The 18345-nt window shown below is 43.5% G+C and overlaps 1 protein-coding gene across 2 annotated transcripts in view; it reads left to right on the plus strand.

The window, feature by feature from the left end:
• The window catches only part of RAB3GAP1 (RAB3 GTPase activating protein catalytic subunit 1), a 114981-nt gene that overhangs the window by 4754 nt on the left and 91882 nt on the right, over positions 1 to 18345 (plus strand). For both annotated transcript variants that reach the window (XM_018561806.1, XM_018561808.1), the window contains exons 3-6: positions 184 to 259; positions 844 to 976; positions 2391 to 2469; positions 8842 to 8958. In XM_018561806.1, the coding sequence (XP_018417308.1) occupies positions 184 to 259; positions 844 to 976; positions 2391 to 2469; positions 8842 to 8958 (405 nt within the window). The remainder of the gene's footprint in view (positions 1 to 183; positions 260 to 843; positions 977 to 2390; positions 2470 to 8841; positions 8959 to 18345) is intronic.

Raw genomic sequence — 18345 nt, forward strand, 5'->3', positions numbered from 1 at the left:
TATATATATAATATTTTTTTTTTAACTGGAACGCATCAAAAACGCGGCAAAAACACATAGCACCGCGTCTGCAGATCTGCACCTGATCCTCATGTGAACAGGCCCTTAATGTCACTTTAAGCATTTGTTGTCTTAACATAAATATGAAGACGGAAATGTAATCATACGTCTGCTTCTATTCAGGTTTATTTCAAAAGTGGAAGAAGTCTTGAATGATTGGAAACTAATTGGAGAGTCTGCTAAGAAGACCCCAGAGAAGGTAAATCTGTCATTTCAGATATAATTGTGAAACATTCTATATATTAAACAGGACACTGAAGAGAACATAATTTATTCAGGCACAATGGTAGAACGATCTGTTAGAGGGAATACATACATACACACACTGTAGATATAGAGTGTGGATCAGTATACTCATGGTATACTGATCCACAGGTAACAGTAGTCAAAGATACAAAACAATTAAGTGTTGTCACTCCCAACTAATATTGATGTCCTCGCCAAGGTGGGGTGAACAGCGATACAAGATGAGTAAGGGGAGATTGTGGATATTAAGAGATTGTAGGGGAGCAGGGAGGTGGGGAAGGGGGGAGCAAAACATAGGGTATTGGAGGGGAGGTGGGACTCTCGGCCAAAGGGAAGCGAGGAAAAAGAAATAGGGAATTTAAGTAATGGAGGTAGGGTTAAGTAATGGGAAAGAGGGGCCCTGTAGTGGCCGTTACAGCATCCCATTTATATATGGATTTTTAAAGTGCCAGGATTTTTTTTTTCTTGCAGTATTGCATACTTTCAGCAGCTCAGTATCCACATCTCATAAAACTCTGACCATAATTTGTTTTGCAGGGAGAGTATACCAATGGAGTGTGGGAAGAGAAAGGAGAGGACATTTCATTTGCAGACTTCAAATTCGGTATCAAGCACCACTATTTGGTACAGGAGTCCGCTGAAAAGGAAGAGAAGGAAGATGGAGGAGAAGGTAAAGAAACGCTTGGCTTTGTGTATGAATTGGAGTCTGTGTTTTCCTCCTAAAAACACTCAGCTGATAAGCATAAAGTCAGATTTTGTTTCCGGTTTGATTGGAGCAATTCAGCAACAACAGTATAGTGCAGCTATCTATGTGATTGGACGATTTGTTGCTGGTGTAAAAATGACAAAAATAACCTGCTAAAGAAGAGAATTCATACGAGTCTGTCCCACTGCTGATTGTTATTCTTTACTGAGGATTTGCTGGCAGAATCTTGACATCTGCCACACGTCCCAGTGTGTAGGGTTCTGCCCCTATGTCTCTTCAGGTATAGGAACATCACCAGCACGACAAAGACTTCAATGTCAGTGAAAATCCATTTATTGGTGCCAATCAATACTCAGTGTCATCAAGAGCTTTTGGGGCCGCGCAGGGTCCCCTTCATCAGGGATGTTTACTCCGTAAGCGATTGATGACACTCTGAGTATTGATTGACATCAATAAATGGATTTTCACTGACATTGAAGTCTTTGTCGTGGTGGTGTGCTGGTGACGTTCCTATACTTGATTATGCTGAATGCGGCGCCCTCCGCGGTCACTGCGAGCACCCTCAATATACACTTGGGAGTTCCGTTAAGGAGTGCTACAGGTCTTTGGACTTTTGTACTATGTCTCTACAGGATACACTATTGACATAGGGGCCAGTGAAAGTAGATGGGGGAATCCTTCCTACAGGTCTACTGTATTTTGACAGTGGTGGGCGTGTCCTGGTCAGAAACCCCCAAACAGGGACTTCAGCTTATTAGCTGCAGTACCTATTTGGCTGAGAATTTTGCAGACTGGCTCCTTCAACATAAGTCAATTGAAAAAAATGACTTTTGATGAACGGGGGCGTTCCAACAGGACCACACACACTGGTCAAATTTGGGCTAAGTCAGAAGGACTCATGCCAATGTAACTGTTTTATGGCCAGCTTTAGTTTCACCGTGATCCCTGCTTTAGTTCTGTCCTGTGTGTTATGTTTGGCATGTAGGACGGTAATTTTAGCTGCACACACACTTCTGAATTAACTGTTGTAAGTTTGCTTTAAAATGGACTTAACGGAAGCCTTCAGATGTGAAAAATCTGTTCATACATACAGTGTGGCTGCCAATACAGAGACGTTCTTATCTAACAGAAGAATTTCTCTGATAAACTCACCACAACACAGACGAGATGATATTTAACAAAGGTTACTGCAGTTATGTTTTGATTAGAAATATAAAATAATAATTTTGTAGACTTATGACTATCGATCTTCTGGGTGCCACTGAAAATGGCCATCATGGCACGCATGCTTCAGGTTGCTGACCCCTACTATAATGTAACCTGAATTGTATTAAAATTGATTATCTGCTGACTTCTTTTTTTTCTTTTCTTTTACTAGATTCCCTACCTGTGTGCATGCAAGATCTTCTGTGCACGAACAATGACTTCCCCGCAATTGCTCATTGCCTGGTCCGATGGTACGTACTTTTATGTAGTGCAGTGTGTATAGGTTGCATATATACAGCGCAGATGCAATATACTGTAGGTTGCAATACCGTACATCACTTACAGTTTTGAACTTGTATTTCAGCCTTCACATCATTATTTGCCGTAAATCTTTCTTGAGGAAAATACCAGTGCTGCTCTCCTGAAAATGCTGGTTGCCCGGCTATCCTGCTGACCAATGGCTTTAACACTCTTTCAGTATACACCTATCGATTTCGTGGATGAGAAAAACAGAAAAGTTAGATAAACCAAAGCAATTAACAACTCGGTGTACTGAAGCAAGAAAGCCAGGCAACCAGTGTTTTAAGATGCACGAGCTATAGGAGACTACATGTTCCTCATATGATGCATTTATTTTTCGAGGTGTAACATGAAAGGTTTTACTGAACCCTATTAAAGGCTCCTAGAACTAAAAGTGGAGCACTTGTGGTTTAGATGTCTAGTCTTCTGCAGTAGGAGATCGCCATCTAGTGACTGCAGCTTTGTGCTACAAGTAGATGTGATGATAATAAGTAATATTCAGAGACCTGTAAACAGCTCAAAAAATTCAGGTAAAAGCACAGAAAAATCAAGTATCTTAAATGCTAATTTGCATTTTTTCCCCTTCAAATCAGGGGTAGCCAAATTTCGGCCCTCCAGCTGCGGTGGAACTACAAATCCCATGAGGCATTGCAAGATTCTCACAACCACAGACATCCTGGAGAGAGATGCATTATGTGATTTGTAGTTTCACCACAGTTGGGGGGCCGGAGTTTGGCTACCCCTGCTTTAAAAAAACAATTGTTTTAATCACTAGCAATGTTCCTCTGAATTTGCGAGAACAGTTAACTAGTTAGTTCCCTAGCACAGCCCCCTCCCTCCTTGCACTCCTTTACTTGGAGTGTCTTTGTGCTAGCCCAGCTCCTCTATCCCCCACCTCCCTACATAAGCTTTTTTGTAGCTTCTAGTGGAGAAGCGAAGCAGAATACTACTATAAATTGTCACTTTAATGACAGCTCTGAGTCTGTTGGGGCTCCTTAGTTACATAGTATTTGAGGTTTAATAAAGACATAGGTCCATCAAGTCCAACCTATTGCGTGAGTCCAACCTAGTCCTGACATCACTTCCAAGATGGCGGCAACCAGCAGGAGTCTCAAGGCTTTTGGATGTCTACACAAGGGAGACTTTTACAAGTTAATAACCTACATTAAATGCACTAATAAACTTACTGAAAGATTGTTGTTTGAACGGTGACAGGGTCTCTTTAAGGTGTAAGGATGTAATTTATGCTCAGGACACTATTATCCAAGTAAGGAAGTTGTGTGTTTATGTACAAAAATGAAAAAGGGGGAACATTTTTTTTGTGTTGGATTTAAAGGAGGAAGGTTTATATCACCTGTCAGGTTCAGAAAGAGATCTAGATACATATGTTCTTTTTCAGGACTACTAAATCCAAACCAAGAAAGTGACATTTAGTGTAAGGACTACAAATAATATATATATATATTTTACTCTTTAGGGCCACTTTTCCATTGATGGTACCTAGGTGTACCTGGATTCAAAATGTGTTACATTATGGCCACTAGATGGGACTGGGGAACATAAATACTTAAAAAAAATTCAGGACAGGGTATTCATACGTACTCTTCTTTAAAAATGTCCCTATTAATGATTTCACAAATGACGTCAAGAAGATATGCACAGCCAACGTGTTTTGGAAGTCAGAAATCCCCTTTCATCAGCAATGAACACCAACAGGACACTGGACAAGGACAACAGCCCCTGCATACAATCCTATTTCTGAGGCAGGATTGAAATCCTCAGTGTGGAAATATCCATACCAGCAGTTCAGCATTGGTATGCTTTACTTGACTAGAAAAGGTTTGTGATCCAGCTCCTCAGCCACGGTCACTCTTGGATCCTTTACCTAGCAGGCTGCAAATAAGACACCCATGCATGCGTGTTCCTGGCTGGGGACCTGATCCGAGCCATGTGACCACATTGATACACACAGTGCTTAGCAAGTCACAGCCCTACTCCCTCCCTACAGCAGTCCCATCCTCTACAACCCAGAAGTTCAAGGAAGCGCCACAGCAGATCGTCTTGAAGCTGGCGTCTGTGAACATGGACCGTAGGGAGTGTTTAGAGAGAGGCAGGCATGGAAAGGTACATGGGCCGTAGGTGAGTGTTTAGGGAGAGGCAGGCATGGAAAGGTACATGGACCGTAGGTGAGTGTTTAGGTAGAGGTAGGCATGGAAAGGTACATGGACCGTAGGTGAGTGTTTAGGGAGAGGCAGGCATGGAAAGGTACTGGGGCATTTTTACTTTAATGCATAGCTTTTAGTACTGCTTTAAAGTGAAGCTATAGGTGCAGCCATCGCTGACTTATTTTGGCCAGGCTCTAAGCGGTCATCCTCGTCCTTGCTTCATTACTTGATGAGTCACGGACCCAAATAAGCACCTTTGTGTAATAGAAGGCTCAGTGTGTGCATACAGTCATCATGGTAATAGCTTATTGAAATGAAAAACATTGTAAAGCTCACCAACTTTGGCGTACGATGTCTATTATGTCTCCGGGCTTACCTCCAGGACATTAACTAATCTAAAAATGAATGTTAATTATCTGAGGTGATAATCCTGTGTAAAGCAGAGGAGCAATGGAGGCTGAATCCAACCAGATACCAACAAGTTGGAAATGACAGCTCCCAGATGTCTCCGATTCCTTTTGTTAATTCATCACTTCTACACTAAAAAACGAATGTAATAATTCTGTAACTTTGAAGACCTTGCAGTCTAGTCCTCATGGGATAGTAGACATGTTATAGCAGGGATAGACAACCTCGGCACTCCAGCTGTTGTGGAACTACAAGTGCCACGAGGCATTGCAAGACTCTGACGGCCACAAGAATGACTCCCAGAGGCAGAGCCTGATGTGATTGGTAGTTTAGCCACAGCTGGAGCACCGAGGTTGCCTACTCCTAGGTTATTATTATTATTTATCACAGGTATTTATATAGCGCCGACAATTCACGCAGTGTTTTATGTAGTGCACATTCACATCAGTCCCTGCCCTCAAGGAGCTTACAATCTAAGGTCCCAATCTGACATACATACATACATACATAGTGTATGTGTTCATGTGACTGCCCTGGGAATTGTATTATAATAGGTATCATAAGTCCCTTGGGCCAGAGGTTGCTGTGAATGGTTCGTGTGTACCCCATGAACTGCTGCGGACTTCATCATTGTATAAATACAAAAAAAAACAAATTACGTGTTGGTAAAGTTGTACTTTCTTTCTTATGGCTGTAGGTGGCAGTGTTGTAGTGCATTTCTACCTCCAAGCCAATCGACTGTTTCTTGGGGACTATCAATAAAGATCTGCCAAATAACTGTGTTTTCTTATGGAGAACCGCAGCCTCATTTTCCTCTAGTTTATTAAAGTTAATAATAGAAGATTGCAACTTTGAAGGAAACTATAGATCGGGGGGGGGGAAATAGAAAACAGTCAGACAGCAGTTTAGTTTACTAATTTGTATTGAGATGGTAGTCCATTGCGGGAGCGAGCTTGGGGCGGTGACTACTTTACAACACACACAGGGACCATGGGGAACAAAAGTAGCCCCCCTCCAGAAGGAAGGGCAGTGTCGGCACCAATTCAGAGATGATTGGAGGATCTACAGCCGAGTGATACACAAATAAGATACATTTTTGTTAATAATTAAGGTTTTTGGGTGTATTTTAAAGATTTAACTCCTGAGTTTAGTGTCACTTTAAGAAAAGCTTTATCTGCAGTTTGCTTCCATTGCGAATCATAGATTTGTCAGCTCTAGGGTGGCATAAATTATTGTGTAAATTAAATTATTGTCTACATTTTTGGTGTATTAAAAGTCACCACTTCTTTTTGACCCATTAATAATAAAAGTAATCCACAGAATTTTTTTGGATAGGGTAAGGGAGGTTTAGCTCCTCCCCCCCCCCTTTTGTGGAGATTTCCATTCACTTCCTGTCCGATGGCCACAGCAGGATGTGAAACGAAACCCCTGGTGGTCTGGAGGATCCCCCAGAACTAGTGAAGATTTCCAATCTATTCCTGTTTTGGTGACAATTCCAAAATTAGGGATTTTGTTTCACTTTCAGTGATAACGGTCACCAGGACAAAGAGAATGGGTGAATCTCCCCAACGGGGAAGCAGTCAGTAATACGAACCTGACAGGTATTCTATTCCCTTTCCACTGCATCCAAAACTCAATTCAGTTGCCCTTATTTTAACAGAATTTTTCAGAAACTTGAATTATACCATTAAAAATAATCATGCGCATTTCTTGCAATGTCCTCTAAATGCGTGACTGCGAGTGTGACTGAGGCCTTATACTGCACTTAACCTTCCATTCCTCTTTAAATGATTGCATTTGGTGTTTTGAAAAGCCAGTAATAAAGGGGATTGGTGGAAAAATACATGTGTTGGGTTAATTAGTCATTTTTGCGTATTAATTCTTTGTGGGCCATGATGGGGGGTGGGATGGGGGGGATAGGACGGGGTATGTCCTTTGCTTACATGCTTTGTGTTGAGTGTGTCCCTCTTTCGTATCTCAGAAAGTTGGTAAAATGGGGCTAAAATAAACAGAGAAGTTGGTTTTATAAATGGGTAGAACTTTAAAAAATGAACTAAAAGAAAATTGTTTTTTATATGTGCTCTTTGGCCCTTATGTCTACAAAATCAGATGACAACCTTTTGTTCTTCTCTTAGTACGTTTTATACACAGATGAAATGCATACAGTACATGGGAGCTGTTGTACCTGCAAAAAGATTTTCTACTTTCTGTCCATCCACTTCTGAGATTTGCACAGTACAGCCCTGTCTGGTAGGGCAGCAGACCTGATTTTTCTCTGCTGCACTAGGGTAACAATTAAAGGAGAACTATGGGGTCAGTGTTTTTCCCCATAGTTCTCCTTAGGGTAACAGGAGGACACAAACTAGCGTCTTCCCGTTACCCTAAGCTCAGTATACCGCGAGCTACAGCTCGCGGTATACTGAGACGCCGCAGCCGGAGCGGATCCCGACATGGACGTCGAGATCCGCTTAGCGGATCTCGAGGTAGAGCCAGCTGTACCGGCCCCCTCCCTAGAGGCAGAGCCAGCTGTACCCGCCCCCTCCCCGTCCGTTCCGTCAGAGAGGCGTGACAGGATCGAGAAGTGAACGAACACCGGTATGTGTTCGCTCACCTCCCGATCTACTGAGCCGACCTGTGACAGTCTCATTGTCACAGGTCGGCTAGAACTATGAGGCTGAGTGAAGAGCACTCACCTCATAGTTCTCCTTTTAAAGGTTTTGTCCCGTCCCCAGCGAGTGACTGGGCAGTGATGTAGAAGCAGCAGACTGAGGAGCTGCTTTCTGTCACTCTGATTTCTCTTTCCATCAGCATGTTCCTTGTTAGCACATGAGCACTGGAGCACCGCTGATTACTCTCCTTGTGCTGCTTCTCTCTCTCCTATTGTATGCTCTGCTGTAAGGGCTAATGCAAGTCCGGCATGCTTGTAAAAATACATTTAAGGACATATTAATGAATACAGGGCTGCCCTAAAGAAAAAGTTAAAGAATTTTAAAAATTCCCCGTGTCCCCCTCTCTAACTCCCCGAATACAGTAAACTGTGACAACACCTGCAGATTCTTACTTGCCACCAATGGTGCCAGCAACCTGGCCAGTAAAAAAAATAAAAAATCTAGTGCTTGGTTGCGAGCACCCTGTGCACTGATGTCCCATGTATTTAAAGGGAAGCTGCTCATGCAACGGCTCCAATGGCATGTACAGCCCATGTACATGCCATTGAAGTCTATACAATGTAAGTATGCAGGCACGGGCAGCCTGGCACTAGACTTATATTGACCAGCCTGCAGACAGTGTGGAAGGCCGCAGCCATCGGAGGTAAGTAAAGACCTGTGGAGGGGGTATTGATGGGACCAAGGAGGGAAGCTGGGTGTTTAATTTCATAATTTGTGAAATTGTCCTTTTAATATGTGTACTTTTATAGCTGCCTGGAGTCCAGCTCAAAATAAATAAAATTTTTGACAATATCCATGTTGTGGTGTGTATACATATACACATACATACATGTTCCTCGCAATGTAGGCCAAGCACGTGTTGTCACAGCTCTGACAGAGAAGTGTTGTCTATTGCTATTTATGAAATATGCTGCTGAAGTGACACAATCATGCCCAGTGAAAAAAGCGTCACGTCCCAGCTCGTGTGTTCTAGAAATCTGGGCCAGGATGATTAATGAAGCTACCTGGCCGCAGGGCTGCCTCTGTAGACTAAGGAGCGATGCCGAGCCTCTCGTTAATTAGGATTATGCATCTTTTCCAGGTACGGTCTCCGCGAATTCGTAGTCATATCTCCAGCGGCTAACGACGCCGTCATAAGCGAGTCCAAGTGCAATCTCCTTCTGAGCTCTGTGTCTATAGCTCTGGGGAACACTGGATGGTGAGTTACAGATACAATGTAAGTGCTGCGTAAGTAAGAATTTCACTAAGCTGTATTTGTATGTAACTGAAGACCTAATGTAAGGCTACGGTCATTTTGGAAAAACTACAAGGCCATTTCTGTGTAAAAAAAACAAAACAAACCCAAAATGTGTGTTTTATGGGGTTTCAAAACCTCTAACTGATTGGAGCACTTAAGTCTGGATATATGAGTCAGCCTAGCAGTCCTCTGCCGCTTTTTAGGTTTGATGCATTGTGAATGATCAGATGAAAGCTCCTTCAAGGGAGCAAATTGTAGTATCCATAGCAACCCATCTTGTCTGGTCTGTCTCTGTTAATTCAGATTAGTTGCTATGGGCTTCTGCACTTTACGTTTGTCCCTTCTTCGGTTTATTGAATAAGACTGCCATTTTGTTGCATCCTTTAAAACTCTTTTAGATGTACGCTGAGCTGTACGTAGATCTTTCCCTTGTCCCTCTCTTTTAGATTGTAATCCCTCAGGGGCAGGGCCCTCCTAACCATCTTGTCTTGAATTGTATTGTGATTGTAATGTCTTCCTTATATTGTAAAGCGCTGCGCAAACTGTTGGCGCTCTATAAATCCTGTATAATAATTTTCCATTGACCTGTGCATCATTGTGTTAACTCGTGTATATCCACTGCATTGTAGTTCTGAGACCCCAAACCATACTAGACATTAACAGATGTGCTATATGTATTACTGTTGACCTTATGTCAGACACCTTCACACATGGACAGGTCAGCAGTGGTACTAAAACTATCGGGGTTCCTGGGGTTGGAGAGCCGTGGATTTGCATATTATTCTTGCTCCACCAACACCTTTTGGGCATCACAAAAGGGTCTGACTCTCTCTGTGCTGGATTTTTCATAATTCATGATCATTTTTCGTGAGGTCTTGCTACTGCAGTTTTTGAGTTTTATCAAAGCAGGGCCTTCTCAAAACTGAGATCTCAGTCCTGGTGTGTACATTGGGAATCTAAATCATAATTAAGCTGTTTCATCACTCTGCATGAGGCTGTGGCTGTGTGTTGGGTACTTGAGTGCATTGCAGATGTTGTACCGTTGCAAGGAAGCAAGGTTAAATTGCTAAAGAGGAAGCTATGCCCACAAAAGGCAAACAGAGATCAGTAGTCACTGGTATTTCTTGTAGGCTTCCTGCAGCTGAACTTTCTTCCATTGCTGACTTACAACGCTTTGTTCTGCACAGTATCCATGTGTGGATGGGGCCCTCTTCGAAGAGGCAGGGCTTTGTTTTGTTATGTTAGATCTGTCCCCTTATAGACTGGTGGGGTGTTGGTCAAGAAGCAGCATGAGAGGTGGAGGTAGCACAAAATGAATGAGGCAGGGAGATTCCTGCACTGAAGGTCTTCAGGCACAGCTTCCTCTCCAGCAAGGAGAACAGGGAGCAACTCGGTAGTGGCATCGCCAAACCTCGATCCAAATCTGGTGAGACTAGCAGTCAGACCCAGCAGCGGCTTGTATGATCCCACATTGCAGATATTCTATGATATATGATATTCCATACAGATATACTATTGCAGATATACAGCTATGAGGGAATTCAGGGCAAATGTTTTAACTTTCAGGACACTGCTAACATCTCTAGATGTTCCCTTTAAGATAGCAAATGCTCATTTTTGAGTTCAGGTTCACTTTAACCATATTTTGCTTTGTAATAAGACTGGCTGCCAGTTTTACTTATAAGCTGTGACCCACTAACTTCGGTATTATTAGATATTGGTTTTACCAGTCGTGCAATAAGATGAGGATTATTATCAAGCTTGAATGTGTAGTGTTAATACCACACTGTGTAGCAACTTTGCGCATGTGAAATGTAAATGCCACCTCCTGGTGGCTGCTGTTTCAAGAGAGAGAAACAACTTATCAGTCCTCGTTAACAGTACTGGCATTCAGTGCTAATAGGGCCTCTGGCACCTTGTAGTATGCCTCCCCCCTCCCCCGTGCTGTATGACTGACTGTAAATGGCTTAATAATAGGAAAGCAAGCTCAAAAAGTTGCACCATGCTTGTAATAATCCCGTGTTTCTCATGTACATGTGGGTGATAACGAGCACCTCCGGAGATCAGAGGTGCTAGCTATCACATCGGTATATTTTTAACTTGTTGAAAAAGCTTCCTGAGACTGAGAGCGAAGGAAGTAAATGGCACATTTCCATAGAATGAGAATCATGGTACGGTAAGTTATCCTCTGAAGTGGAAGAAAATGTATAACATTTTTTTTTTAAATTGCCGATCAGTAGGCTTTATATGGCAGAAGAGACTTTGTAAGTCTCTTCTGCCATAAAAGCTTCTTGTTGCCATTCAGCATATTTTTTTCCTCTGTACCCTGAGCCATGCATGCGCAGCTTTTGTATATGTGGAAGTGATGCAGTTGGGTCCAGCCAATCAAGCGGGAGAAGACTCGAAACCTGGAAGAAGATCGGGTGGAAGATGGAAGCACCAGCAAGGGTGGAGTTTAACACTTGAGGGGATCAGTTTGGCAGGTAATTCTGCCATAATGTGGTGATCTGCTGTGCATACTAGCACATTATGGCTAAAAGCTCCAGCCCCCTTACCCCCTCCTTTTTTTTTATTTTTTAAAGCTCCCGCTTTAAGAGAATTTGTCCATTTTAGGGCACTTCCTCACTGCTCCTTTTGCCTCAAGAGCTGTGTTTACACCCTGTCCGGACCAGATCTGGAGCTAGGGTTGCCACCCATCCGGTTTTCAACCGGACAGTCCGGGTTTGGCGTCTTGTGTACGGGTGTCCAGCCAGGGGGCACCCGTACACAAGACACTCTGCTGACACCGGCACTTTAAATTTTCTCGCAGATGCGGCTGCGAGGTCCTTGGTAAGTGCGATCCAAGGCAGCCGCTGCCGCATCTGCCTGAAACCGGATCTTCCTCTGAGCTGCGGGCAGCCTGTGTCTGTTTACAGGTGCCCGCAGCTCAGAGGAAGAGTCGGGTGGCAAATCGGCAGCAGCAATGCAGCTTCAGCCTGCAGAGACTCCCTGGAGGGCAGAGCACAGGATTCCAATACAGCAGCAATGGACGGCTGGCCCCGCCCACTAAGGGGATGCTGCCGGGATGAAGTCACATGGGTGATAGCCACGCCCCCTAGAGTGACAAGCCAACACACAGGAGATCCCAGGGTGCTGACAAAGAGCAGATATGCAAATGCAGGGCGTTTTTGATGCGTTCTGGTGCATGCAGCATTTTTTCTCCCCGCATCAGATTGGACTGCACTGGTGTTAGCAGAGCCCAGAAATATAATCGGAATACATTGGGATGCATTTCAAGTGCGGACAAAAACTGTTCTAGTCCGGATCTGGTCCGGGCATGTTGAGAACAAGCCCTCAAAGCCATGAGTCTAATTACTGTGTAAGCTCCGTGCTAGTCTGTGTAAGAGCTTACACAGAGTTAATGACCTCCTCCCCTCCTCTGCATGACAGTATTCAGTTCTAGTAATTGACTACTCAGACCCAAGCAATACATCCTGGGAGAAAAAAAGGTTAGGGAAGGTCATATGTTCACGCATACATAGAAGCACTGGGTACTGATGATTGAGCGCAGGGTCCCAGCAGCCATTTAAAGTAATCCTTGTAAATTTACCAGGCTGAATTGTCATCTCTTTTTGCTCTGCTGCAGTCAGTCTTGGCAAGCTGGTCCCTCCTGCTGCTTTTAAGATTGTATGCTGGTTCCTCTCGCCACGTATTATCAAAAGTTGAAATCAGACTTGCAGCAGTGTCTGCAGCTGATGAGTACAATAGGGAATCTACCGAGGTGGGCTTACATGATGCAGTAAGATCAGAGCCGGGGTCATCAGTGTGATGATGACTGCCAGCAGTCTAAATAGCAGTTGGGAGTCAAGTCTGTGAAATGGAGTTTGCAGGCTAAAAAAAGCATTATCACTAAACTACGAAGACAGATTTTTGGCTGGTTAAACGGTTCCTATATTTATGTTTTAACTGCGTAACTAAAATTAGTTCCTATCCGCACAGCACGTCATATGGTTTCTGACTTTTTCCTATATACAGGGTACTGAAGCCAAGGAACTGAATGCTCCATGAATTAAACCAGCAATGCAGAAGATAGCAGGCACACCTGATACATCGTCCTCGGTGGTCTGACGCTGTCAAGTACCTTAGGGGAGTCTGAGTTGACGAGCGCAGCCTCTCTCACAGCTCCGGTCCCGGAGCACCTGGATTGGTTACAGGGGCGCCGGGGCACAGAGGGGCAAGGGTGGCAGAGGCTGGTTAGCCTGTTGCGTCTGCGAGATGAGATGAAGTGCGTAGATCCGGGCAGGATGCGGATGCACCGAAGAGGATCCAGAAGGCTTTAGATCCGATGAGCTGAGGAAGCAGAACACACAAGGCAGAAGGATCGTCAAGCAGGCCGAGATCATCAACGAGCTAGCAACGTAGTACAAGGGGTGAGGCAGAATCAAGGTCAAAAACAAGCCAGGGTCTTCAGGGAGCAAGCAACAACAGAGGGTAGTCCAAGCCGGGTCAGTAACGGTTAATCAGGATACAGAAAATACAGGAACACAGAACACAGGAAGCTGACGATCTGACAGCATAGGAGGATAGCTGAACACAGCCTTTATAGCCCAGTTGGCGCCAATTGTTCAAATGACACGTCGGTGCGTGCACGTGCACACAAACACGCGCATGACGCGCACGTGCGTGCGCACGTCCATGCAAGGACGCTGCTCCTATTATAGCTCTATGGTCCACAACAGGCGCATGCGCAGGCGGCGACACTCTAACTCTGGCTCTGGCTTTCTGACAGACGCTGAATTGCTTTGTGTAAGTCCTGAGAGGCTTTTCAGCTGTGCTGGCTGTCTTCTGTGCTGCGGTATCACCTGTGTGTCTGGCCATAGTTTCTTTTGTATTTGAGAATCTGACTTTAATGATTATGTGTTTCAAATTACAGTGAAGTGTTTTCCCTATTGCATGTTGTCATCTATTCTGCATGGTAATTGCAGTAGAACGTTGAAGTCATCAAAGCATTTATATTGCTACTTAGGTTGAAAAACAGGCATCTCCAGGTGCCTACACTGCAATGACGATGTTCTGCAAGTGCCCCATAGAAGGCCGAAAACTGGGGTGCCTTGTTTTTTAAATCTCAACCAGCTTCATTGCATTATTTCTCTGCCCATGCTTCCCTATTGGTAAGTGAGGCCATCCAGCACAGTGATGGGCCAGTAGTTAGGTGTGGAATGGATCAGACCCAAGGACCACAGAGCCTGGTTGCCTTTTGCATAGCAGAGCGTGCCAGTTTTCTGGACTCTGAAATGCTCTCCAGGGCATTAGACAAAGTGTAAAATGTAAGAATCAGTTCGAAGGTTAACTGTCCTTTAGTTAATACCTGCTATTACACAACAGTGCAGCGTGCTTTGTAATACTTGCCTTCCTCCCCATTCCAGCGGTATTCACTGTCCGGTGACACACACACACTTGTAGCTTCCTTACCGGTGTCCTCTTACTGTAAGTACGTTCCACAATCCTATTTATTCCTATGGATGAGCCGCAGTGCGCTGGATGGCTAGAGGCTTCTTTGAGAAGAAATAATTGCTTATCACACATGCACAATAAGAAGTTGGGCAGTGGGTGGCACTGACGTTATGACATCAGTGTTGTTTTCTGCATCATTGTATGTCAGTACAGGGCCCTGTGGTGACAACGCCACAAAGGGCGGGTCAATGTCCTTTCGTCTTCTTTCCAGTATCATTCAATCCAGAAGCCTGAGGACATCTATTGGTGGAAAGAAATGACTGCATGGAGGAGGTGAGGATTGCACTTCAATTAAAGTTGCTCTTTTTTGCTTTAACAGAACAAACACAGTCTATGTGAAATACAAGTTATGGGCAATAAAATTTCCCAGCACTCATACCAGCCAGCAAAAAAACCCCAAAAATTCTTTGTTGTATCTGCAATTTGTGGTAACTACATTCAATCCCTATATTTGCAAATATACGTGGAAGCCACACTGCCTCCTCCAAAGCTCTCTATGACGAGTGGGCTCTTAATCTAATCTAAGAGAGCGCTCCCATCTCATATATAGCAGGTATGCCTGGACGTAGCCCATTTCTCCTTAAAGGTACAGAGACACAACCGAAGCCTAGAACAGCACAATGGCAGCTGAAGACCCCCAGCGTGTGGCTGCACCAACTCCAGCAAGCAAAACAAAAATGGCAGCACTCCAATCGGTTTATAACTGGCTTTTTAAAGTAAGGTGCACAGGCAAAGGGCTTTCTTCAGGGTAAACACAGTACAAAAACTTCCCAGCACTCATCCCATCTAGCTGACAAAACATCTACACTGCCTGATCAATGTGCAGTAAAAGTGGAGGTTTTTGTTGCATTCATTTGCAAATATACACGAAAGCCATACTGCCTCGTCAAGGCTTCTCTTTTTTTAAAAAATTTAACCTATTCTGGGCTACTTTTTTAATGGAGAAATTAATACAGAACTGCATTGGCACTCATGCCAATCGGCATTGCTTTCTCAAGTTTGACATGCGTTTGGAACACACAACAAATGCAGGTCAACAAAATCCCATTGAATTCATCTCCACAGTTCAGTGGCTGCGTTTGACCTACTTTGCGTTTTTGTTTTTGGATGCAGCGTGTCCTATTGAGGTGCATTGTCAAACAGCCTTCTCTTGTCAAATGCTACCTTTTGCCATTCATATGTCAGCCGCATCGTTTAAAAAGAACACCAGTCGGCTTGACGCATTTTTGTTTTATATCTGCCTAGAGTTCTCCTTTATAGATATCCTGTTGGGAGTGATGCTTTTTAAACTTGCCTTATACCCTGTGGAACGCCATTTATCGGGTTAACTACCTGTCCCATCATGCCTTGCTGATCTCTGTACACAGCGTTTAGTTGGGTACATGTTGAAGCGTCCCAGATGGCTGTGCCCCCAGCTGCTGCTACCACAAACACTGCAGAATATGGAAGTGATTTGTGGATGAACTAAATATTTTACAGCAGGTCTAAGCTTCTATAAATAGCCCGGGTACATTATTCTTTATTACGACAGCCACTTGAGAACCCCAGGGAGCCGTGCGAACGGCTCTCGCCTGAGGGCTGCTCCATGTCCCAGTTAAATATGCACATATTTTATTGTATGAAAAGTTCCAGTATAGTGTTGTCACAATGCATTGTCAGACACATCACTTTCGTTTCCTTTATTGAAGTTTCAGCACCTTCCAAAACTGGCTCGTCCCCAAAGCACCTGCCTTAACCCTTTCGGGCGACTGATGCTGTCTCAGGCAAACGCCACTATGGGCTTGTAGTTGCTGCCCAGGGCTGAACTTTAACGCACTGCCCGAGGCTGGAAAGACATGCTGATATTGTTAGTACATCCAGGAGGAAGCTGGAAAAATGATCGGGTGCTTAGAACTATAAGGACACTTGCATATTTATAAAGCAGGGACTGTGACTTCCACCTAACATTTGCTGGTGGTTACAATCATTTCAAACACATGCATCAGAAGTATTAAAAAAAACCTGTAAAACCGACACACGATGCTCTTCCAAAGCAAATCAAAATTCTACATGTACCTGTAACCGCTGACCCGTTTCTTCCTTACTCGGCCTTAGCTATGACTAAGGCCAAGTAAGGCAGAAACACATCAGAGGTTGTTTTCTTTGTACAGCTCACTTCCCTGATGGACTACATTCTCAATACAAATTAGTAAACCAATTGTGAGATTGTAGTCCATCACAGGAGTGAGCTTGGAGCGGTGACTACTTTGGGACCATGGGGGAAACAAAAGTAGCCACTCTCCAGAAGGAAGGACAGTGTCAGCACCAATTCAGAGATGATTGGAGGATCTACAGCCGAGTGATACACAAATAAGAGACATTTGTATTAATAGTTAAGGGACTTAAAGGCATTTTTAAGATTTAACTCCTGAGTTTAGTGTCACTTTAAAAAAAATGTATATCGATCCTATAAATATTTGTGCAATTTTCATGATTTTCATAAATAAATATCGGAATTTAAAATATGAGCCCTAATTGGATAAGATTTTCAAAGCACTATGGGGGAAATTTATTAAAACTGGAGCAGACAAAATCTGGAGCTGATTTGCACACAACCAATCAGCTTCTCTCTCCTTTTCAAATCTTCCCTGGGCAAGATGGAGAGAAGCTGATTGGTTGCCATGGGCAACGGCTCCAGATTCTGTCTGCTCCAATTTTGATAAATCCAGTTATTTTTATTAAAAAAATATTAACTATTTTCACCTTTCTTTCATCTACTTGTTTTCACCTTCTTCTTTTTTTTAACATCTCAGTGCAGCTGATCTGCCCCCAAACTCTTTATAAACACTTTTTGTTTACATGCATGCACTCCAGTGGCAGCTGCATTTTACTATTTAGAACGGGCTTGCTGATGGTGACAACAACTGCCATGCCAACGCTCCTGAGGACTTGCCTGCGCCAGGAGCGTTGTCATGGCTACTTATAGTGTGCACTGGAAGTACATGTGACAGGGTGAGAGCATTTGAGAAATGGGGACTGACCTTTGACACCCCATCTTAGGAACAAGGACCTTCATGACAGGATAACAAGTTCTTATTTTTTAATAAAGCTGCATCTTTAAAAAACAAACATAAATAACATGTGAAATGATATCAATCTATCATAGTTGTCATATAAGATTTTAGTGATTTTCATTTTACTTTGATATATTTAATTTCCTTTCGAAAAGTACTAAACATTTTAATTTATCTGTCACCTTTACATACCTGCAGCCGATCCGCTCAGCACATACTGGACTGGATCAGGAAAATCATGAGATCAGGGAGACTGCATTTTTTTTTCTCCCTTTTTCGGTGACAACTCATTTATGACAAACGGAAGAAAAAGCAGTAGCCATGCATAGGGAACAATATTCAAATCTGAACCCGTGTGCCTGGCAGTTAGAGACCTGGAGGCACCATAACTCGTACGCATTTTTTCACAGAAAGGGCTGTAGATTTCCCAAAATCTCATTTTGGTGATGTTAATGTGGCCATTCCACATGCAAATATTGCTTAATGGGGTTTTTTTTTTTCTTTTCATTAACCCACTTGGCTGGCTGGCTGATATAATTCTATAAACTGGAAGATTACAGCTCTCTGGATAGCAAATGACCTTTCTGGAAGTATACAAAGTGCCATTTGTTTCCCGGTAACCTGCAGTCGTTCAGTGTTTTGTTTTGTTTTTTAAATGTGCAGAATAAGCTTCTTGTATTGGGCTGTTTAATTTCCTGATTCTGATCCCGCTGGGTTTTCTCTGCAGCTATGTGCTGCCTCGTTCCCCAGGCGGGTGCCATTGTAGCACCTGGTGCTTCCGCTTCTATATCAAGGAACAAAA

The sequence above is a fragment of the Nanorana parkeri genome, unplaced genomic scaffold, assembly GCF_000935625.1.
Source record: "Nanorana parkeri isolate BGI_ZX_2015 unplaced genomic scaffold, ASM93562v1 scaffold545, whole genome shotgun sequence".
Lineage (NCBI taxonomy): Eukaryota > Metazoa > Chordata > Amphibia > Anura > Dicroglossidae > Nanorana > Nanorana parkeri.